This window comes from Mytilus edulis, chromosome 9, assembly GCF_963676685.1.
Source record: "Mytilus edulis chromosome 9, xbMytEdul2.2, whole genome shotgun sequence".
NCBI classification, from domain to species: Eukaryota; Metazoa; Mollusca; class Bivalvia; order Mytilida; family Mytilidae; genus Mytilus; species Mytilus edulis.
In genome coordinates this window covers 26,363,808-26,387,976 of record NC_092352.1, presented here as the reverse complement: position 1 = coordinate 26,387,976, position 24,169 = coordinate 26,363,808, and the positions used below count along the sequence as shown (strand labels likewise).

General features: G+C 31.9%; 2 protein-coding genes across 3 annotated transcripts in view; both read left to right on the top strand.

Annotated features, from left to right (window-relative positions):
- LOC139487936 (double-strand break repair protein MRE11-like) overlaps window positions 1–22,705 on the top strand; it is a 41,638-nt gene extending 18,933 nt beyond the window's left edge. For both annotated transcript variants that reach the window (XM_071273177.1, XM_071273178.1), the window contains exons 2-8: window positions 11,907–12,962; window positions 13,424–13,520; window positions 17,749–17,843; window positions 18,302–18,393; window positions 19,347–19,466; window positions 19,817–20,235; window positions 22,390–22,705. In XM_071273177.1, coding sequence (XP_071129278.1) covers window positions 11,936–12,962; window positions 13,424–13,520; window positions 17,749–17,843; window positions 18,302–18,393; window positions 19,347–19,466; window positions 19,817–20,235; window positions 22,390–22,567 — 2,028 coding nt within the window. In that variant the 5' untranslated portion in view covers window positions 11,907–11,935 and the 3' untranslated portion in view covers window positions 22,568–22,705. The remainder of the gene's footprint in view (window positions 1–11,906; window positions 12,963–13,423; window positions 13,521–17,748; window positions 17,844–18,301; window positions 18,394–19,346; window positions 19,467–19,816; window positions 20,236–22,389) is intronic.
- LOC139487938 (uncharacterized) lies at window positions 176–10,476 on the top strand. Its single transcript, XM_071273182.1, has 8 exons — window positions 176–278; window positions 3,559–3,667; window positions 4,053–4,177; window positions 6,352–6,429; window positions 7,201–7,320; window positions 8,198–8,338; window positions 8,928–9,099; window positions 10,284–10,476. Exons 1-8 carry the CDS (start codon window positions 264–266, stop codon window positions 10,289–10,291), a joined length of 768 nt encoding a protein of 255 aa, XP_071129283.1. The 5' UTR covers window positions 176–263; the 3' UTR covers window positions 10,292–10,476.
- Window positions 22,706–24,169: the final 1,464 nt, after the last annotated feature.

Genomic DNA, 24,169 nt, shown 5'->3' with positions numbered 1-24,169 from the left:
TTACCGAATCGACCCTGTCGTCTATTTCGCCACAAGCAATAATTCATTCTTATTATAATGTTATATGTATCTAACTATGTTAGTAAACTGTATTTCGTTTAATATAATTTGGTTTAGCTTAAATCAACCAATAAATATTCATGAGCTCTAAATAAATAACGCGCATTTCTTTGGGACGAATTAACCCTCGCGGCAGGTGCGCAATGACGTCATCTGACAGACGACACAGCTGATTTTGACAGATCTTGGAAGAAGCAAAGAATATGAGTGCGTATGAAGTAAGTACTTGTGTTAACAAAACTGAACAAGAAAAATTCACATACACAATGCAAAACAAAGAGGAAAACATGTTATTTACAGACCTTCTGATGTGATTATTATAATTCTGATGTGAGCTATAAACATTATAAAACGATCTGCAAATGACGTTACATACGGTTATGACTTATGTATTTTCCAGTAATATCAAATTTTGTATTGGTCTTAATTGCTGAATTTTATGTTTCTGTTCACTAACTTCAGTTTGCTTTATAGCTATACTGAATGCGCATTACCGTTCAGATCAAGTTTGAATTTTAATGGTTTTTACAGTTTATAAAAGTCATTGTAACATGTGTAATAAATTACTTTGCTCTTCGTGGGCCTTTAGAAACGGAAATTTAACATTTTTCGTTTCCAGCCATTGGCAGATAGAGCCATTTTAAAAGGGGGTTCCAACTACATGTCCCCATGCATTGATCATAAAAAAGGGGGGAGGGTCTAACCCGATCCCCTAAATCTGCAACTAGTTTCTGTTCTCTAACTTAAGCTTGCTTTAGCCAAACATGTTGAAGTGTCTTAACAACGCTGATTACCCCCAAAACTCAGATCTAGTACAAATTTTGATAGCATCACTGTAACATTTCTAGAAATATGTCTATTGCCATGATAACAATTTACATGCAAGCCGTGTATAATCTCAATTTATTTTCTTTATCAATCCACAATGGTTATTAACTTATAGGTCGGTTTTTCTTATACTGTGTGCAAAATTTGGTGTATGGAATGTTTGTAAGGCCAAACAAAAAAGCATGTGTGTTTAAATACTGTCATATGCTGAAAAAAACAGGGTAAAGGTAGGGATTTTTTTTTACTTTTATTTTTTTAACACATTGTGACTTTAACAGTGCTGAATAAAAAATGGCCAAAAATACTTTAGGGAGCTACCTTTTGATTTTTATGGGGGTTGGGGGCTAGGATGAACATTGAAAAAAAAAGACAGGACAGGAGTTTTAAGTATAAAAAAGGCAGGATGAGACACTTGCAAAAAAAAAGTTAGGATAAACTAAAAAAAAAAAAGCAGGAATGAACAGAGTGAAAAATAAAAAGGCAGGACAGACTTTACAGCTAAAAAAAAATGCCGGACAAAATTTTCATCCTAGCCCCCCCCTCCCCCCCCAAAAAAAAATCAAATGGTAGCTCCCTTAGTGTACTTGATAAAGATAATGGTAGATAGGGGTACAGTAATCACCTATACTTTCTTTTGGCCCTAAGGTAAACATGTCTAACTGGAAGGTATCATCTTGTCTTGACATCAAGTTCATGGTTTAGTGGTCAAAGTAAAGTTTAAGTTTAGGTCTGTTTTTCTCCTACAATATGCTATAGGTCAACTCTGTTGATATCTTTATTTTTTTTTATAATTTTCAGGTCAGTCTCACCGGTTTCATTTGACTGTGACCACTTTTTCACAGTGCATTGCCTAGTAATATTTTGTGTTTTTTTTTTTTCTCACCCTAAAAGCAAATACGTCAACTTTTGTTGTATTAAATGCTTTACATGTCTGTCTGGGATGTTTCAATTTATTTAAACCTCATTCTCATGATTCATGGTTCATTAATATAGTTCAAAGGGCCAAGTGAGCTTTTCCCATCACTTGGCGTCCAGCGTCCATCGTAGTCCGTCGTTAGCTTTTACAAAAATCTTCTCCACTGAAACTGCTGGGCAAAATTAAACCAAACTTGGCCACAATCATCATTAGGGTATCTTGTTTAAAACATGTGTCCTGTGACCCCGCCAACCAACCAAGATGGCCGCCATGGCTAAAAAAATTTCAGATGAATCTGACAACTGGTTGTTGGGTTGCTGTCCCTAAATTGGTAATTTTAATGAAATTTTGCTGTTTTGGGTTATTATTTTGAATATTTATTTATTATAGATAGAGATAAACTGTATACAGCAATAATGTTCAGCAAAGTAAGATTTACAAATAAGTCAGCATGACCTAAATGGTCAGTTGGCCCCTTTAGGAGTTATTGCCCTTTATACTCAATTTTTAACCATTTTCATAAACTTTGTAAATTTTTACTAACATTTTCCATTGAAACTACTGGGCCAAGTTCATTGTAGATAGAGATAATTGTAGGCAGCAATGATGTTCAATACAACACACATCACCATCACCAAAACACAATTTTGTCATGTTTTAAAAACTGACAAGTTCAAGGACGTTGGACCCCAAATTTTAATTAGTTCATTCTGTATGAAATCTTTCTATTATATGCTGCAGCACAGAAGAACAATATTCTTAAATAGACGAAAGGACAAAAAAATAGTTCAACATTTATATACATAATGAACACTGTTTGGAAAAGTCAACTTTGTTTAAAGAAACTTTCTAAATTATGTTTGAAACTTTTAAAAAATGTATTTATTTAATTATTTTTTTTAATTTTTTTTTATTGTTATTATTTAACACAATATACGTTCCAGTATTCATTAATAATTGTCTTGTACACTACTGTAAATTTTTGTTTTTCACTGAAAACATAGCATTGAGGTGTATTTTCCGGAATTTACATTAATTTAATGCTGTTATCATACAGTAAAAATCATATGTTATTTAGTTTAAGTATATGATAAATATATATATCTATATGTTTTTTGTATAACAAAATGGATAGTTGTCATTATTAGACTTGTGTACATGTACTTTTTTCTGAAGAAAATTCTAATATGTCCACATTTAGAAGAAGTTTACTTTTTTTTAATTGCTTGCCCCCAGGAAGCAATTTGCCATCATACTTTTCGTATTTAAAGGTGAAAAAAAAAATCCAATAATTGCAAAAGTCGCATTGATCTGACACTGAAATAAACTATTATCTGACTATACAAGTTATGCAAGTGCTCAATATCCATGCTTGTTTGTTGATTGTTTACTATTAGGTGACAATTGGTAGACTACATCTTCAAAACACGACAATTAATGAGCTCACCGGTTCCTTTGAATCAATACAATACCTTTTGTTATCTGTGTAGTTTATCCACTGGGACCTTTAAATTTTTCCTTGGATAAATCTACCACCCATTGGTAAATGAGTGATAGATTTCTCTTGGAAGAAATTTGAAGGTCCCATATTGAATAAACTACACAGAGAACAATCTACCTATTGTAATAAAGAAACTTACAAAAGTTTAAAACAAAAGGTAACTTGCATGTGAATCTTAATGGAAAAGTAGCATTTGTTTTACAATAAGTGTCAACACATATGACATGCATGAATAGTGTTTATTTTTTGTCAGGATTCTCAAGAAGATAGACCATCTCAGTCTCAGTCTCAGGACTTGTTTCCAGAGGAGGCGCAAAGTTCTGCATCACTGCATGCAGATGAAAACATTGGCAAGCAGATATGTAAGCATTTATATTAGCAGTTAATAACATGTTAATTGGGAAATTCTATCATGATAAATATTTACTATAACTAGATGGATAACTTTTTAATTAGCGATTCAATTTAAAAAATTTATTAAAAGTTTATTACAAGCAGTTTCAGTTTAGGCTTTCTATAATATTATTTGAATAATTATTAATAGCTGTTTTTAAGAGAGAAGCAAATAATTACATAACACATTATTTAGGAGATAACTGTATTGTATTTTAAGCTCGGACTGCATCAATTTGGGATTTGATGGTCGCAAATTAAGTTTACTAGCAACATGTTAACGGAAACATTAAACGGGTATTTACTTATTATAAACGGCAAGCGCAAAATTAATTATAAATATATCTTCCTTAGTACTGGAGTTGAAGAGTTTGCAAAGCAGAATTAGTAAAATGGAAGATGGAATGAATGAGATGCAGAGGAAAATACTGAATGCAGAAAAAAAAGCTGCATTCAGTATTGATACCTGTACATTTAAGGTAATATATATACAAAATATCATCTCAAAACAAGTATTTCAAATTGCTTTCGATGAATTAATTGGAGCTTTAGATAAAATGGTCTTTAAATTTTTTTTTTTTTTTTTAATTTAATTGAAGAAACAACAGCAAAAACATTTAAAAAGTGCAAGTTTAATAACAAAAATTTGTTACTGTGTGTCTATTTTAATGAACATGTCTTTTATTATAATATAATTGATCACTCACCTTGCTTAAAAGATGTAAATTCAAATTTAATATTACAAAGGGTATAATCTTAAACTTAACTAAACTTTTTTTTCTAAATAATTATTCTCCTATTACTGTTTCCTGACTTAAAAGTGTCATTTTTGGGATTTTTTGTGGACTACACATGTATGTATAAACTTCAATTGTTCACTCAACATGATCCAATTCTAATTTTCATAGTACATTGTTTTTCTGTGCACTAACTAGCTACGCATAAATGACCACAGGGGTAAGATTCCATTGTATCATAAGGGAGCTACCATTTGATTTTTATGGGGGGGGCTAGGATGAAAAATTTTGTCCTGCATTTTTTTTTTAGCTGTAATTTCTGTCCTGCCTTTTTATTTTTCAATCTGTTCGGTCCTGCCTTTTTTTTTTAAAGTTTATCCTGACTTTTTTTACCTAAATTGTCGTCCTGACTTTTTTTTTTTGCAAGTGTCTCATCCTGCCTTTTTTTTTACTCAAAACTCCTGTCCTGCCTATTTTTTTCAAATTTCATCCTAGCCCCCCCATAAAAATCAAATGGTAGCTCCCTAATCAAGATATAAGAACAAAAATTGCTACTGGCTATTTTGAAATAAATTCTGTATTCAATAGTTTGGAACTAGTTTTCAAACAGATTTTTAACTTCCTACTAATCAATCTTTCAATCAATTTTTTTTTTTGGCAATTAAAAGTTTGTTTTTTTTATTAAAATAAAGAGTAACAATTATGGTTCTTTATACCTTGATTAAAGTACAACTCCATTTAGCACCTACTTACAACTTCTTGTCCAATCAAATTACTTAAACTTGCCTTCTAATTTTCATAGTATTTTTTTTTCGTGTACTAAGTAACTACGAATGAATGACCACAAGGGTAAGATTTCATCATGTATGGTATAAATCAAGATATTAAAACAAAAATTGCTACTTCAGTACTTGCTTTTTTTAAATAAATTCTGTGTCCCAAATTTAATTAAATAGTTGGCAAATAGTTTTCAAACATATTTTAACATCCTACTAATAAATCTTTTGACATAAATTTATTTTTTACAATAAGGTTTAGAGTAACAATTATAGTTCTTTATACCTTGATTAAAGTACATCTCCATCTTAAGTTTGTAATCCTTATATCTTTCATGAAATTACTTTATAGTAGACACAAACAGAGTCATTAGAATTATTTGATATATTTCGTCATAAATTGGTTGATGATTGGTTCATTGGTTGCCTAATATCCAGTGACAAATATTTCATGCATGTAAACTATTTTATTATCCATGCAATAACTTAAAGAAATGAAATCATATATAATATCTTATATATTAAAGGATTTAGATATATTATACTAGAACGCACCCGTTGACAAATTGAACCTCGTTACTTTAGTAATATAGATAAGATATCTTATATATATTATATGAGATATCTTGAAATTTGAATAAGTAGTAAAACGGCTAGCCATACCCACGTCGCTCTAAGTTTCATATTACATGTATATACCTTAAATTTCTATACACTAACCGACACCAGGTAAGGAACATATCTCATAAAACTGGAACTTATTCCCTTAGTTAATGAACAATTCTTACCATCCAGAACTAAGTATTTAATCAGGTAAAGTGTAAACCTTATTTTATAGAGATGGCAAAAATTATGCAAAAATTGTCTGTAAACAAGTTCTCATAGACAATATTTCCTGTGGCATTATAGTTCCACTGGAACTTTTTTTGCATGAATAAATTTTGGCTTACATGAGAACCTTCTTTTATTGTAACCTAAGAGGTTGAGTTGAAATATCTCATCAATATGTATATATGTACTATTTTAATATGGAAATTTAAACTTGTGATTATGTCATTGTTTAACCCAACAAAAAGATTCAAAAGTTCCAATGTTTAATATTATCATCTAAAATCAATTGATTTATTAATTATTTTGTAGAAGAAATTTTGCAGCTACCTAAAGGACAAATTCACATGCAATCCATGGCTAGAACCAGGTTCGGATGTAGAATTTAAGGTTAGTAGTCTTATATTTATTGTTAAAGGACAAAAAAGAGGCAGTTAATTATTTGTATTACTAAATTGTTTTTTAAACAAATATTAACAAGGAACTGTTATATGTAAAGTTTGTGAGTACTAAAGATAATCAGTTTACACACATCCTTGCAGACTCGATATTTTTACTTTAAATTTGCTGATAAATCCTAGATCTGATGCATGAACAGATCAATCTGTAAAATATGAAATTAGTTTAGGCAACATGGTTTACCAAAGTGTAATTATAAGCAAAGCAAAAACTGTGAACCGACCAATATTCTAATTTAATGATTAATAGATATGTATATCATATATAAATATCTGCCTTGCTTATTCTACCTATTTCTAAACCTTGTACAAATAACATTGATATTTGGAGACAATGTATGGTTATTCTATATATAGCCATCTTGATATCATGTGACAATGTTGAGAAAATATGATTTAAATTGTACACATTATAGCCATCATTTTCAATCAGATTCCTTTTTTGCAGTTTAAAATACTTAAGATTCACATGGAAAATAAATTAATTGAGCCTTTTCAATGTCAGTGGCAGATCCAGAATTTTTCATAAGTGAGTGCCCACTGACTGACCTAAGAGGGGCCTGCTCAAGTCATGCTTCAGTGATTCCCTATATAAGCAACCAAACCCCCCCCCCCCCACTAAATCCGCCTCTGAATGTAATTTTATTGTTTACTGATCTTATGTAAACCAGTCTTATACAGTTTAAAATTTCTTTTTTAACAGAATGAAGTAAAGAAATATTTGAGAGCTGATGGGTTGGCAAAGGACACTTCTGCTTATAAACAAGTAGTGTCCTTTGCCAGCTCAAAGTATGCTGATCTAAGAAATCAGCTACGTAGAAAGGTAAATCAAATTAATTATTCTCTTTAAATTATTAAAAGAAATTAAAATTATTAACCAACATGCCACAGAAGTCTATTATAAATCAACATTTAACTAATTGGGCAATGTATAATGTAAAAATAAAGCAATGTGGTATATACAAGGACTATATACTCATCGTCAATGAGACAACTTTCAAAACAAATTTCTAACTCATGACCTAGAAAAAAACATTTAAACTCACCCTACCATAACTCGTGTCAGTAATTTTACATATATAAACAAAACATAAAAATAAGTTATAAAAGGGCTTATCATCATACTTATCAGGGTGGTACTAAGCAGAAAAACATGAAACATAAAAATGAATGGATGTGGCAGGGAGTTTATACATGCATCAACAAAATATAAGGCACACAGCTGCAGTTCAGTTAGTTACCATAATACTTGCAGTAACTTACAGCTAGTACAAATAAAGCCATTAAGAAAATATTATAAATAAATTATGTATTAAATGTATAATTACAAGATATGTGGTAGTAATCTGTTGTTAATGAGTCAATTCTCTATAGGAGACCAAAATGACAACAAATTTAGGTCAGCCTTTGACAATGAGCAAAAGACTGATTTATCAGTAAATTTTAGTGATAAATTATAAACAAACTTTAGATAAAAAAAAGTATATAATAAAAATCTGAAATCATTTAACTCTGTTAACTTCAGGTACTGTATATATCTGCTATGGATGACAGTCTGTACAGGTAATTGGAGGAAAATCAATTTTTAAGAATTAAAAGATTTGTTTGCATTGTTTAAATCATTATTAAGTCTTTTATTCAAATACGTGTTAAATCTTTTGTTCTTTAAACAATTTAATTTATATATATGTGCATTTTAGATTTTCCAAGAGTTGACAGAGGGGAAGAATGACCTCCAAAGCCTGCAGATAGATGACTTTGCCAAAGTCATTCTTAGCAGTTTCTGCAGTGCTTTGGAGAGTTATGATTCCCAAGAGAGAATCCAACTCTGTTTGATAATTGTAAGTATTTTTTTAATGTATTTTGAATTTACTTAGTATACCAATATAATTTACACGTCGCCAGTAAAACCACATTTGACTATGAAATCGATAATTAACAGTGGCAACTCTTCAACTACAGCACTGTTGATCGTAAATTTTGCTTATTACATATGTCACTGTAATTAAAAAATGACAATCAGCAATCAATTCTGTAAAGTGAACATCATGTGACTGGTTTGAGAATTATTTTTATGCCCCACCTACAATGGTAGAGGGGCATTATGTTTTCTGGTCTGTGCCTCCTTTCGTTCGTCCGTCTGTCCTGCTTCAGGTTAAAGTTTTTGGTCAAGGTAGTTTTTGATGAAGTGGAAGTTCAATCGACTTCAAACTTTGTACACATGTTCCCTTTGATTTGATATTTTAGATTTTAATGCAAAATGAGTTTTTACCCAAATTTCATGGTCCCCTGAACATAGAAAATGATAGCGCGAGTGGGGCATTCGTGTTCTTGTTTTTAAATTCATTAAATCATTGTTATTTGGATAAGCTTTGATTATATGACTGATTTTGAAAAAAAATGTTTAATATAAAGTAACTTTATATTTAGAGATCATTCTTGCATAGGAGGGGCCTCTTTGCCACCAAGCAGAGCATTCCAGACTTTTGGAACAAGCTGCAGATATTCTACAATGAAACCACCAAGGGGGCTGGTGATGAGAAGTGGGAGATATTGGCGGGGATTGATTCTCGTCGGATAATAAAAAGATTGGAAGTTTTGGGTAAGAATAGCTAACTTATAAAAATAATTATGAAGGAGTATATGTTCGTACAGTAACTATATATGTTATTCATACCTAAATTGTGGTGTTAAATGAATATTTTAAGAACTTTTTCAACTACTACACTGCTAAACATGCTAAAGCATCAAGTTATTTCATGAAATTTTAAATTAATAAGGAGTTGTGGTTTGATTGCGTATCGGACAATTGTCAAAGAGTGTCTATGTAAAGTAGATTTTGCAATAAAAGGTCCCTTTACAACCTTTACAACCTTTAACAATGAGCATAACTTATAATGTATAGTAAGCCATAAAATGTTATAAAAGGCTTGGACATGTGAACATTTGTAGCAAATTTAAATGTATACATCAATGGTCTAGTTATGAATAGAAATGTAAATGATAAACAGATTTTGCAACTATAACCGAAAAAAGAATATACTCATAAATAGTCAGTTCACCATTGATACCAATAAAATAGTCCATTTTGAATCTCAATTAATACGCACTTGCAACACATGTTATTTCCCTTTGGAAATTGAAGACTGACAGGTTTTTCCTGGATAAAAAGATTATAAGTGATTATACACTGGTACTATTTCTGTACTTAACATCTGTAGTACTGGAAATTTACTTTTGATATTTAGTACTTTTCTTTACTTTCAAGTTATTGTAATGTTTATGTACCTGTGTTTTATAGTACTTGATTTGTACAGAAATAGTACATATGCATAAGTAGCTGTGATATCTGGTAACAGGAATGTTAAAGAATTTTTTAGAAAAAATAATTATTTGTATACATCAATGAAAAGATTTTGAAAAACTTTGTTTTCCAAGACTATAATGTATCAATCCATCCATCCATATTCAACAGAGTGCGAATACTTCATAAACCATAACAGAAAAGCATGTTAAATCTTCGTACAATAACAAAAAATCATGATGATTAAAATTAGGATATGATTTCCCCTTTTTTTATAAGAAATATACAAGCAATTTGAAGCAAACCCATAAAAGCAACAAAGAGAAAACTTGACTAAGCTGATGAAGACAGCTAAAACAAATTGTTCAGTTAGAGTGATCATGAGCAAAACTTTCCTGAAAATGTGATTTCCTGTTGTACCATCACTTATTTTAAATCTTTCATTTATTTTAAAAACTTAAAGTTTTTCTTTTTTATTCCAGGAAATTAAAGGATAACAACCACCTGCAGCTGGATTTTAGACTCATATAAACTGTTTCATCTTTTTATTTATTCATAATTTATTTATAATTCATATTAATGTTACAATCATTTATTTATATATTTCTATATCATTTGTATTAATCATGTTTATGAAATTTCAACTAAAGAAATTAAATTATATATATTATAAAATTTCAGACTTTCTTTTCTTTTCAGTTACCTGATGCATGTAATTTTAAGTCTTACAAAACATACATTTTCTGGATAATTATCTGTACAAAGGAAAATTCAATTTCATTTTAACTAGTTAGTGAACTATTTATACTTCATGCAAGTATTTTTGTTACAAACTGAAAGATTGAACTAATTCTCTTTTTTTAGTTTTGAGAACAGTCAGGTTTTATTGGAATTGCCACTGGCAATAATGGAAATGCAATTTTGAGATACACAGACAATTGATAAAATTGAGAATGGAAATGGGGAATGTGTCAAAGAGACAACAACCTGACACAAGAGAAGACAACAGCAGGTCACCAACAGGTCTTCAATGCAGCGAGAAATTTCCGCACCCTACAGCTGGCCCCCAAATTGTACACAAGAAACTAAAATTAAAAATAATACAAGACTAAAAAAGGCCAGAGGCTCCTGACTTGGGACAAGCGCAAACATGCAGTGGGGTTAAACATGTTTATGAGATCTCAACCCTGAGACTTTTTGGAGTTAACTTTTGATATAAAAAGTGCTACTAACATGTATTGCTGTATGCTTTGATATATTTTAGTATATGGTATGTTGCAAAATTCATCAAAGCAGATATATTCCTGGTATGTGTTTGGTATGAATGTACCTTAATGAGATGATGTTTGGATAAAATAACACATTAATAACTTAAACAGCTATTACTTAAAAAAACCACACATATTCATTTTTTATACAGGCTAAATTGTGAAAAAAAAAAAAAAAATTATTGTTCCTTCAGCACAATAGGAGTACAAGCAATGCATAATAATAAAAGACGTTATACGTCCGTGGTACAAAACATCCGTATTACAGACGTGGTACTAAACGTCCGTATTACGGACGTGGTACTAAAAATCCGTATAACGGACGTTTTACGGATGAAAAGCTTCGGACGTTTTACGTCCGTGGTACTATTCGTCCGTAGACGTGCCGTATAATACGGACGTATTACGGATTTTTTACGGACGTAAAACATCCGTAGCTATTTTACCTGTGTATCATCTGAATCACTTTCTCAGTATTTGTTATCTCCATCGAAGAGTTCAATCACCGATTGCTTGCCTGGAATGGCTACATGAAAAAATTTAGCAGGCCACATGTAGATCGCCACTCCGGCACTAGCTTTCAAAATACTGGTCTGAGCCTCATTTTGACCGACAGGACCGACTATTTTCGTGAACTCTGACTAGCCAAGACCGTACTTTGACCTATAATAGTTTACTTTTACAAATTGTGATTTGGATGTAGAGTTGTCCCATTGGCACTCATACCACATCTTATATCTATAGACAAGAATAAAAGTCATTCTTTTACGCTGAATTCATTTATATAAGATTATGCTGGAGTTAATCAACTAAATTCATGTAATTTTGTTATTTTAGATTAAGATTTTGAATAGTAGTACTGAATAATGCCTGGTGACGATGTTGATGACACATTCAAAATTTTAATTGCAACAGACATCCATTTAGGGTATGGTGAAAAAGATGCTATTCGTGGAAATGATTCATTGGTTGCATTTGAAGAAATATTAGACAATGGAAAGAAACATGATGTGGATTTCATACTTTTAGGTGGTGATTTGTTTCATGAAAACAAACCTTCAAGGAAAATATTACATGGTTGTTTAGCGCTGCTTAGAAGATATTGTATGGGAGATAAACCTATTCAATATGAATTCTTAAGTGATCAATCTGTGGATTTTAGTCACTGTCAGTTTCCAATTCTGAATCATGAAGATCAAAATCTAAATGTGGCAACACCAGTACTTTCCATTCATGGTAATCATGATGATCCAACTGGTCAAGGTAATCTATGTGCATTAGATTTATTGCATACAGCTGGATTTGTCAATTATTTTGGAAAGACAACTTCGTTAGAGAAAATAGAAATAAGTCCTTTGCTGCTACAGAAAGGCAACACTAAGATGGCATTGTATGGTCTAGGTTCAATACGAGATGAGCGACTTCACAGAATGTTTTTACATAAAAATGTGTCTATGCTGAGACCTAAAGAAGATAAAGACGATTGGTTCAATATGTTTGTAATTCACCAAAACAGGGCAAAACATGGGGCAACAAATTACATCCCCGAACAATTTCTAGATGACTTTCTTGACCTTGTCATTTGGGGTCACGAACATGAATGTAGAATAGACCCAGAATGGAATGGTATTCAGAATTTTTATGTCAGCCAGCCAGGTAGTAGCATAGCAACATCACTTAGTGAAGGTGAAACTGCAAAGAAACATATCGGATTGCTTCAAGTGAAGGGGAAGGATTTTAAAATGACAAAGATTCCTTTGGAAACAGTAAGACAGTTTTATATGGAGGATATAATGTTATCAGACACAAGTCTAAACCCTGAAGATCACAATGTTAACAAACAAGTAGAGGCTTACTGCACAGAGAAAGTCGAATCATTGATTGAAAAAGCAGGTATGTTGAAGATAATACCAAATAATATGCAGTGATTACAACCTTTAAAATCATCACTGTCAAGAATACACATAAAACAGTTCATTGTGGTTAGGGAGTAGTTTATAACTCTTTTATAACTTTGTGTTTAGATTTTTGAAAGTTTCCAATAACAACAAGAACTTATGATTATTACAAAAGGAAGTTGTGATATGATTGTCAATGAGAGAGCTTTTACCCTTTAATTAAAGAAAAAAAATGAATAGGTTCAGTTAAATTTTTTAACTTCACAGTAACTAAATCAGCAACTACTAAGCATTCTTTACTAAACAATAGTGTATTTAATGAATTGTTTCTATAAATTTATTAAAAATTCATTCATTTTAAATTTATATTCATACATATGCATGCATAATAAAATGAACCTTTTAAAATTCATGCTTGATCATGTTGAAGTATATTTTTCATATTTATTTATTTAGAAATGGAACACACAGGGAACAGAAAACAACCAGAGAAACCACTTATACGACTCAGAATTGATTACAGTGGAGGGTTTGAAATGTTTAATAGTAATAGGTAAAATAGTTGGTATAACTTTGAAAATCACATGGAATAATTTTATGTCCTTTCCATTTGTCAGACTTGGTTTGGTACATCTATTTTGGTCAATACATGTATCATAATTCATTTCAGATAGGCTGTTACACTAACAGTATCATATTATTGTCCTCCTTTGTCTATTTTAAACTTTTGTGAATATATATCATGGCTCTAATGGTTTAAGTTTATATTGAAAGTATTAAAAATTCATAGAATTGTTTCATACCATGTGTGAATTGTGCAAAACAAAATTTTTATTGAAAAAAATGTCCCTATAAATCTCCTATTTGTTGATATTCAAAACGCATGAGACATGCAGACGCAAACAAAAAGTATAAATACAACTTCATGTAGTGTTTATGTTTAATATCAGGAGTTTATATTTGATACCACATTGATTAAATGTGAAAGACGATGTAACAGTTTCACAAACATTCTTTTATGGCATTTTAAAAAACCAAAATATTTACTGACATGGAGAATAGACATGGGGAATGTGTCAATTAGACAACAACACAACCAAAGAGTAAAAAAAACAGCTGATTGAATTATTTTGATATGTGACATTAGAATGGAGATCTTAAACTGTTGTATTTTAGTATCTATTTACAGAGTTTCGCTAGCTGTTGTTGAGTAAACTCAATTTGTGACATTGAAATCTACGTTTTGCAAGGTTGCATGAAAAATTGTTTGATTCTGATATATATATTGTAAACCATTAAAGTAATACAATTACAGCACTTAAGTTGGATCACCTCAAACATGTCAAGTTTTTATGAATCAAAACTCGGTATATGTAGATAGTCAACAATGAATTTCTTCTAATGTAGTACATGGTATTGTGGATTTCCAGCTTTCTTCTATTGATTAATTTCTCCTCAGAGACATTATTAAGAATTGAACAATGGACAGTCAGTACCTGAATGGTTCTTACTACCTGATTGGAAGATATTACGGGATGTGAATAATCAAAGTTTGTTGATTGGTTAGGACAATCCAAACCTAGTAAATGTCTTTCAATCCCGTAGAGTATCGGATTTGTCCTCTCTATTTTAGCAATTAGATTTTGCCTGGTCATTAATCATGCATATTCATGATATTGGTACACTGGTAACTTTTATCCAGAAATAGCCGAATCGTCTGGAGTTTTGTAAACACACACAACGTTAAACAGTTCGGGAACACTACCTTATATGGAAATGCATAAATTAGCATATTTATGTCCTCGCACATGTAATTATTTATTTTCGTGTGACGCAAATTATTTTTACCTGGGTTTTTGACCAATCCACTAAATGAGTAACAATGCATGATGGACTACAACGTGTTTACAATCAACAAACAACGCGTGTTATTTACTGAAATACATCACATTTTTTCGTGCAGTGAGCGATTATCAATTTCGCTTAGTTTTTAATTTTGTGTATCCATATTTATAGTTCGTGATATCAAGTATTCGTTCCATGCTTAGATTAACGAAGAGTTGTTTCTATACGAAGAAACAAGTTTTTGAAAGACCCGATACATAACCATTAATATGTTTCATGAAGACACAGAGATTTCAATATTCGTCCACCAGACAGCAGCGACACACAGTGAAAAACACAATTACCCATCAGACAAACTTACTAATGTAAAGTTATTCATCGATAATAGCCAGTGCTAATATTTATGAGGGCAGCACCTTTGGAATAGATAGTTAAGGAAAAATATATGATCCTTGAATTTTGTGTTCGTAAAAAAGCAAAGACTTGGAGTTTGTCAAATATCTAATGTAGTCACTTAATTTTCTAGGTTTTCACAAAAAATATTTTATGATATTGTACCTTCTCTTATGATTAAAAAGTAATTTAAATCGAGGAAAAGAATGTGTTTATTCATTTTTCTATAAGAAACAACAACGAAGGCATCAATCGGGGCCATTTATAGCCGATTATACGGTATGGGTGTTTCTCATTGTTGAAGGCATTACAGATGCCTATCACTACTTCTATCCACTTCATTACAGCATAAATAGATGGTTGTCCCAATAGCAATCTTACTAAATCTCCGTATTTTTGTATACAGATATCTTTCTGAAAGTTCGGTTTTTCATTATGAAATATTTACTGACGTCTGTAGAACACTAAGTAATGTAAGGTACAATACAGAACATGCAAAAAGCCTATATCATATATAATATTTCATCAAAACTGCAGTTTTAAACTTTTGTCTGACAGGGTAAACAAAATCTATAGGTATAATTGATTTTTGACATATTTCAGTATTTGGGACTTTTAAACTGTTCTGAAGGTAGTATAGCAGCAATTTCATTTTTTTTTTTTTTGTCTTTGCAAAGTTTGATTTTTTTCTATTGGAGATATTGGATTTTTTTAAAGGCCCCTGACATTTACAAACCTTATTAAAACCATTAATGATATTATCCATTTTCTGTGCGACAAGGTAGAAACCTTTGATATGTTTTGTGAAAATTGCAGCGTTGGATCTAAACCTATTATATTTCTTTTATTTATTGGATAAGTTTCTTCTCCTTTAGAATATGAAATTAGCTGTGTTGTTTTTTTTTTTGTTTTTTTTTTTTTGGGGGGGGGGGGGATTGTTTTACACAAGTAATATTTGGTCCCTTTATAGCTTACTTTTCCGCATTGAACCTATGATTGATTACTTTACTAGATTGTGTCTTGGATGGGAAGATGTCCCATTTGGCACTCATACCTAATCTTCTTATTTCTATAATATATATTGGAGACATTGCACTTACGTCAATAGGACAGCAGCCGAACGATAAGAATATCTCTGAGGTATAATTTGGGATAAAATGAGTAACATACGGACTTTATCGATGAATGACACTATACAGAGTTTGTTTAGCTATTTACCGTCCCCTCGTCAACAACACTTATTTTTAGCATACTGAATATCATGATGCTCTTGCTTTTAGTTCAGGTCCTGATTAAAAAAAGTTCAAGTATCCATTACAGATAAAAGTGTTTCAGTGCCAGTTTTCATGTTTTTTTGAGGCAGAAAGGTTTTTGGAATGACATTATAAAATAAAATTGAGAATGGAAATGGGGGATGTGTCAAAGAGATAACAACCCGACCATAGAGCAGACAACAGCCGAAGGCCACCAATATTTTTTCTTCTCATACAGGCTGAAAAGAGCTCAGGGCTATTCCAGAAAAAAAATGTATGGGGGTTGGAAGGCACATTATATTAATAATACATGGGTGATGGGTATCAGAGTAACTTTTCACACTATAATGCACTATAATTCTCAATTACAATTGTCTGGGTGGTGGGTGCTGACAAAAACTGCCTTCCAACCCCCCCCTCCCCTCATACATTTTTTTCTGGAATAGCATTCAACGATTTTTCAGACTATACGGTGGTCAATTCATTTAACATTTAGCTGTTTCACGCCGTGAAATTATTGTTCAGGTACAATGCATAACAATGGAAAAAACCTGTTCAACTACTTTTACAAGGCAAAAAAAGAAAGTCGATTGGTGAAGCCCGTAAACAATACTTTTTTATCTGAGCATGCGAATTGAAGATTATGTTATATATTTTACAATAAACATATTCAGAAAAGAAAATTTATTTTGAGGGTCTCAGACATTATATTAGTTGACAGTTTTTCAGCTAATTCCACATGTTTTCAAGTGTTAGTAAACTCGTAGTAGCCCACAATGCATTGTAGTTCATTGAGTCGATTGGTCAGTTTTTCAAGGCCGTATTTGCCTTGTGTTTTGGAAATTGCTATGCAAATATATTCTGACAGCAGGAAATCTAGAGTTCTCGACCTGTTAAACGATATACTACTTTATAACGTGTGTGGTAAAATTTGTTGATTGATATAATGCAAGGCTATTCTGAATGAATTAATCTATAAAGCGAGAACACTTTCCATTTTCTTCAGCTAAGAGAAAAAGCTGAAAAGCTATTACTTGTTATGGTATTAACATCAACAATAGACCATGAAGTTTTTCCATGTTTTCCATAAAACTTTGTTGTAAAATTGTTTAGAGGATTGTTCTTATGTTTTTGGTATGTTTTACAAACTTTTTATACTAACTCATCTGAATTAATCTTTGTAACACAACTAGGATTGAGTCAAGATTTGGAATGGATTTCATTGAAACTGTAATCATTGTAAACTAATGTGTACAATATTTATTAAATGTATTTTTATAATATTTTCAGGTTTGGTCAAAAATTTGTAGACAAAGTGGCAAACCCTAAAGATATACTGCATTTTACTAGGAAAAAAATTATAATGAAGAAAGAAGATAAAAATGGTAAAGTTGCATCTGACTGTTTTGTCACAGTGATTTAAGCTCTTAAATACATCCTAAAAAATAAATATTTTTAACAATTGCTACTTAGGGTGTCAAAATACTTTGATTTCATAACTAATATTCTCTATCGTGAAAGTCAAGGGGATAAACTTAGCTTAATTCCACAAACCCTACAGTACTAAAGAAATAAGAGGTGGTATGATTGTCAATGAGAACTTTTAACTCATGTCATTGATAAGTGATCAGTTATTAAAATTTAGATATTTCTGGTCAGCCAATCCCCTGAGACATTTCTGCACGTCCAATCTTGTTATTGACAGTTTCCCTATCCAATTTCTACATTTTTTGGCCCTTTCACAATGGTCTTTAAAAAAACAAACCAGTAGCATTATTCAGTATTATGCTGTGAGCAATGCAGGCTTGCAGTTAAATGACATATTTTATGTTTTTATTTCAAGATGAGGCTCTACAGTATGCTATAAGAAAGGAAAACCTAGAGAAATCAAGAGTAGAAGATGTTGTGAAAGATATATTTTCACAAGCAGACACAGTATGTTGAAATTTTAAAGTTATTAATAGTCATGATAGTTAGTTGATCGTTTAAAAAAATGTAAATTACACCACTATATTTATTTACTTCACTGCCAATACGATTGAGATCCCAGTGAAATAACCAGCATGTAATACTTATTAGATATAGTACTCTATGACTATGTTCAAAGTAACATTCATTCCACAGTAAAGCATGTAATACTTATTAGATATAGTACTCTATGACTATGTTCAAAGTAACATTCATTTCACAGTAAAGCTAATATTGATTGTGGGTCCTGCTGAATGCTGAGGATGTATTAATTCACAGCCATGTCCAATTAAAAATTGTATGGCCTGTGTATGACTATTGTAAGGCTAATAGTTTGACAAATGTAAAACAATTGCAACGAGAAAACTAATTAAAGAAAAACAAATTAGTAACACATCAACAAACGACAACCACTGAATTACAGGCTCCTAACTTTGGACACTGCAAATACCTACAGAATGGGTTGGGGTTAAACATGTCTGTTCTATAGTAACACATCAACAAACGACAACCACTGAATTACAGGCTCCTAACTTTGGACACTGCAAATACCTACAGAATAGGTTGGGGTTAAACATGTCTGTTCAAGCATAATGAAAAGAATCACCTTACCTTAACCTTATTTTAGGGTTCACTGATAAACATTTAGTAATACCTTCAGCTCAAAAACTGTCACCATAATATTTAGTTATGATCAGTTAAGCAGACAAGATACTTTAGCATATGTGCCCCTTTTGAAGAAGAAAATATGGGGAAAATAAATAAAGCATAATGAAAACTCTAAATTGAGTTCCTGGTGGTAAAATTCTATTTCAGTAAGCAATGATGTGTCAGTTTATCTTGCATAGTTTTGTTTTTTTATAAAGAATCAAAGTAGCAAATTTGAAATTTAAATTCTGAATTTACTGATTTCTTTTTAGCACATGCAATTAAAGTTACTCACAGAAAAAGGTATGGGTGACGCTGTTGCAGAGTATGTGGAAAAAGAAGAAAAGGAGGCCATTTCAGAACTTGTCAAATATCAGCTGGAGAAAACACAGGTCTGTTAATTTAGTTATCACATCTAATTAATTCTGAGATTGAAAAAAATGAACTTTGGCATACCCGTAGCCAGGGGGTTTGGACCCCCCCCCCCCTTGAAAACAATTGAGCACTGTTAAAGTCAACGTTTTGTTCGAATTGTGACTGTTAAAGTCGAGTTTGTGAGTCCAAATGACCCCCCCTTTGGAAAGTCCTGGCTACGGGCCTGTTTGGACATGAGTTGGCAAGTTATTTATCATACACCCTGTCTTTTTGTCAGGCTTAAAATGTTGTGGAAGCAAGACATGGCAATCCTACATTCGGTTGTCAACCTTAGTGAACATTTAATTACATTGTATTATAATTTCAGGGTTATCTCAAAACAAGAAATGCAGAAACTGATGCTATTGATGATGAAGTGATAAGGTACAGGGATGAGAGAAAGAAGAAGAAAGAAGATGTTCAGGAAGCCCAGGAAGCTATTCAGCGGGCAAGAGCAAAACGTCCAGCCGATGATACTGGATTTGATGAAGACAGCAAATCAGAGAATTCAAACGAAGAAGATGAAATGGATACAAGTACAAGAGGACGAGGTAGGGGAAGAGGGCGTGGACGTGGTGCAAGAGGATCAAGAGGAAGTAGAGGAGGTGGAGAAACTAGTACTAGAGGAACAAGAGGGGGAAGGGGAAGAGGATCTAAGAAAGCACCTGTTGTAGCTGAGAGTCAAAGTAGTATTAAAAATGCCTTTGCATCTCAGAGTTCTAGATCATCCAGGAATAAGACTATGAGGTATGTTTATAACTTACAGACAATTAAGAAACAAATGTCATTAAATTTCAAAGAAAACAAAACATCTATAGGTTTGAATTAGTACATATTTACAAGTGAGGTCATCTGTGTCCCATGGTCACATTCTTGTTTTCTTTTCTTTTTTATTTCAAAATTTTGATTTTCACCACAGCCTTTAGAGGCTATTTAAAGTTTGAGGCCAATTAGGTCAATATCTTTAATTGTTTTTACATAGGTGGTAATGGTAACGTTTTTTCCTATAGCTCAGTCCATATCGTAAACTTGGATATGTATGATAGCTCGTTTTCAAGCTGTGACATTTTCACATATGTGGTTAAATTTTCGGGGTACGAAGTGAGATTATTTTTCCGTAAATTAGCATACCCCGAACATCCTTTCGTGATGCGGCTCCTCGTGGTAAAAAATCCCTTTTTTAACACAATAAGTTCTTTGAGAATTTAATACTTTGAACACATTTAATAGCTCCATAGTTTGTACACATTTATTCTATGTTCCTCTACTTTCCTAATAACCACAAATGGTTAAGCTCAGTCATTTGTAAAACATAGAAACATGTCCAATATCACTACACAGAGATTTTTTGTTTATACAAAACTTTTGAGTTTCTCATTTCGAGGTGCATTAGGGATATTGTAACAAACCTAGGGTTGCTATAAACTGTTTAACCATCATTCAGGAGGGGTGGAATCAACAGCATTGTGGAGAAACAGATTTGTAATAAACATATTAACAATGATATTTATTATGCCCCACCTACGATAGTAGAGGGGCATTATATTTTCTGGTCTGTGCGTCCGTCCGTCCGTCCATCTGTTCGTCCGTCCGTCTGTCCCGCTTCAGGTTAAAGTTTTTGGTCAAGGTAGTTTTTGATGAAGTTTAAGTCCAATCGACTTCAAACTTAGTACACATGTCCCCTATGATATGATCTTTCTAATTTTAATGCCAAATTAGAGTTTTTACCCCAATTTCACGGTCCACTGAACATGGAAAATGATAGTGCGAGTGGGGCATTCGTGTACTGAGGACACATTCTTGTTTTATTTGTATTTTGACTTCTTCTTTCAATATAATAAACACCAAATACACATTCATCATTCAACAGATAAAACAATAAATTGGGTGGTGAATATAAAAAGGTAGTTGAAGGTTCAAAGGATTCATTCAAAATTCCATGTTTATCTACAGGCTCCTATTTATGTATTTTGGCACTAACTATTATGTAAAAGTAAACATCAAATCATCCAATTAAAAGCAGCGTTTCTTACGTCTTTTGGCTAGAAACGTTTATAAAGACAAACAGAATTCGTTATTCTTAAATAAAGAAACATTCAGTTGTCCTAAATTTGTCCTTCTTGTCCGAATTATGTTTAAAAGCAAATAAGAATAAAGACATTTCTATATAATGCTATTTTTAAACGGACAGTAAATTCCTTTCTCGATACGGTGTTTGAACTTGGGTGTAATTTACATAACCTTACACATTAGATATAATGCTTAAATGAGAGCAATGAAAACCCTGCTCTATCATAAATATAGACATTGTTAATGAAAAGGGAGGCACAAACATAATAAATACATAATGATCTGCATTGATAAAGTGTTAACTTAAACAAATAATAATATGGGATCGCAAAGTGAAAGTACAGAACGGTGTCATGGCAGATGTAAACAAGTTGAATCTCACGACAAGATATGTCAAAATAAATCACTATATGACAGGATAATCAAAGTATTTCGTAGTTAATCATTACCCAGATATACATATAAAACTGGCCTTTCTCGCTTGCAAAGTATAAATGGTTTAAATCATGAGTATGAAAATCAATGCATTTATAAGTGTTTGTGCACACCTAAGAAGTTGACCACCCACCAATATTCAAATAAATATATGTTTAAATACAATTAATAACACATTAAATAATAAAAATTATCAGTCCACAATTGTCACAATATTGTCCCAATTCCTGAAATGAAATAGGAGAAAAATACACCTATCCTTATTACTGGGTCATGCAGATAAAAAAAATAGTATCAACAATCCTTAAAAATAATTTATTAAACATATTTTAAAGTATGCATGATTTTGATTTTTTTGTATCGAAAAACATATGAAACATTCACTTGTGGTTTCAGTTATGCAGACTCAGAGAATGATGATGTGATGGAATTATCAGATGATGACCCATTCAATGCTTCCTCCTCCTCCAGAAAACCAGCACCAACCAAAAAATCAGCTCCAAAATCAAGGGGAATAACTTTTGATACTGACTCAGATGAAGATATTATGCCAGCTAAAAAGAAGAAACGATGATATTAGACACAATAAGACACATACTGTTTATTATTTGAAAGTTTGTTACAGAGTAGATTGTTACTGGTTATTTGTTTTATTATGAAATATGTCAATAATGTCAATCATGCAAGCTGTAATTAAAATTGTATAAATGTCTTTCTTGATTTGGGAATGGTTCAATGAAGGTAGAATATTCTGTTTGATTATTCAATTTTTATTTCACTCGGCCCATAGGGCTTTAAACATTCTACAGTGCAGTTACAAACAGGATGACCTCTAAATTTAAAAGGAACATAAAGGACAACTCATTGTTCATAAAGGAGTGTAAAATATTATTTCTATTACAGGAAGCTAATTTAGTTAGTCTTAGCTGTTGATTCAAGATGTTAATGCTGTAGAAAACTATCAAAAACAACACTCCTAAAATGTTTCATGATCCTTTCATGATATCTTATCATAAAAATAATATATCCACAATCCACTTCACTAGAAAATAAATAATAAACTTATCACAGGGATATGTCTTGCTTTTTGGTAATTTCGATACTGCAAATGTTGAAATCGAAATAGCAACATGTAAAATTTGCATATATTCAAAGTCTATGAACCATGACTGAAGGTACATGGCTCAACAATCTCCATGAAAATGAGATGTGCCAATGCTAATACAACACAAACCCAATACCATTTACTTATTATAGGCAGTTCCCATTAAACAAACCTAAACACAAACTAATACATGAAAACTAAGCAAAAGTTTCAAAGTCAATAGACCTTGACTGAGGGGGCGGGGCCAAATAATCTCCATGGAAATGAGATATGCCAATGCTTTTACAACTGCATACCAATTATCATTAACATACTACTTGAGGTTCACCATAAAATAGACCTAATCACAAAATAATACATGAAAACTAAACAAAAGTTTCAAAGTCAACAGACCATAACTGAGGGGGTGGGGCCAAATAATCTCCATGGTAATGAGATGTGCCAATACTGATACAACAGCATACCAAATATCTTTGACTTACCACTAGTGGTTCACCATAAACTAGACCTAATCACAAAATAATACATGAAAACTAAACAAAAGTTTCAAAGTCAATAGACCATAACTGAGGGTATTGGGGCGCCAAATAATCTCCATGTTAATGAGATGTGCCAATACTGATACAACTGTATACCAAATATCTTTGACTTACCACTAGTAGTTCACCATAAACTAGTCCTAATCACAAACTTACACATGAAAACTAAGCAAGTTTCAAAGTTAACAGACCATAACTGAGGGGCCAGGCCAAATAATATCTATGGTAATGAGATGTGCCAATACTGATACAACTGTATACCAAATATCTTTGACTTACCACTAGTGGTTTACAATAAACTAGACCTAATCACAAAATAATACATGAAAACTAAACAAAAATTTCAAAGTCAACACCATAACTGAGGGGGTGGTGCCAAATAATCTCCATGGTAATGAGATGTGCCAATACTGATACAACTGCATACCAAATATCTTTGACATACCACTAGTGGTTCACCATAAAATAGACCTAATCGCAAACTAATACAAATGTTGACGTGGTCATCGTCAACGCCGGAAACAGCATACCT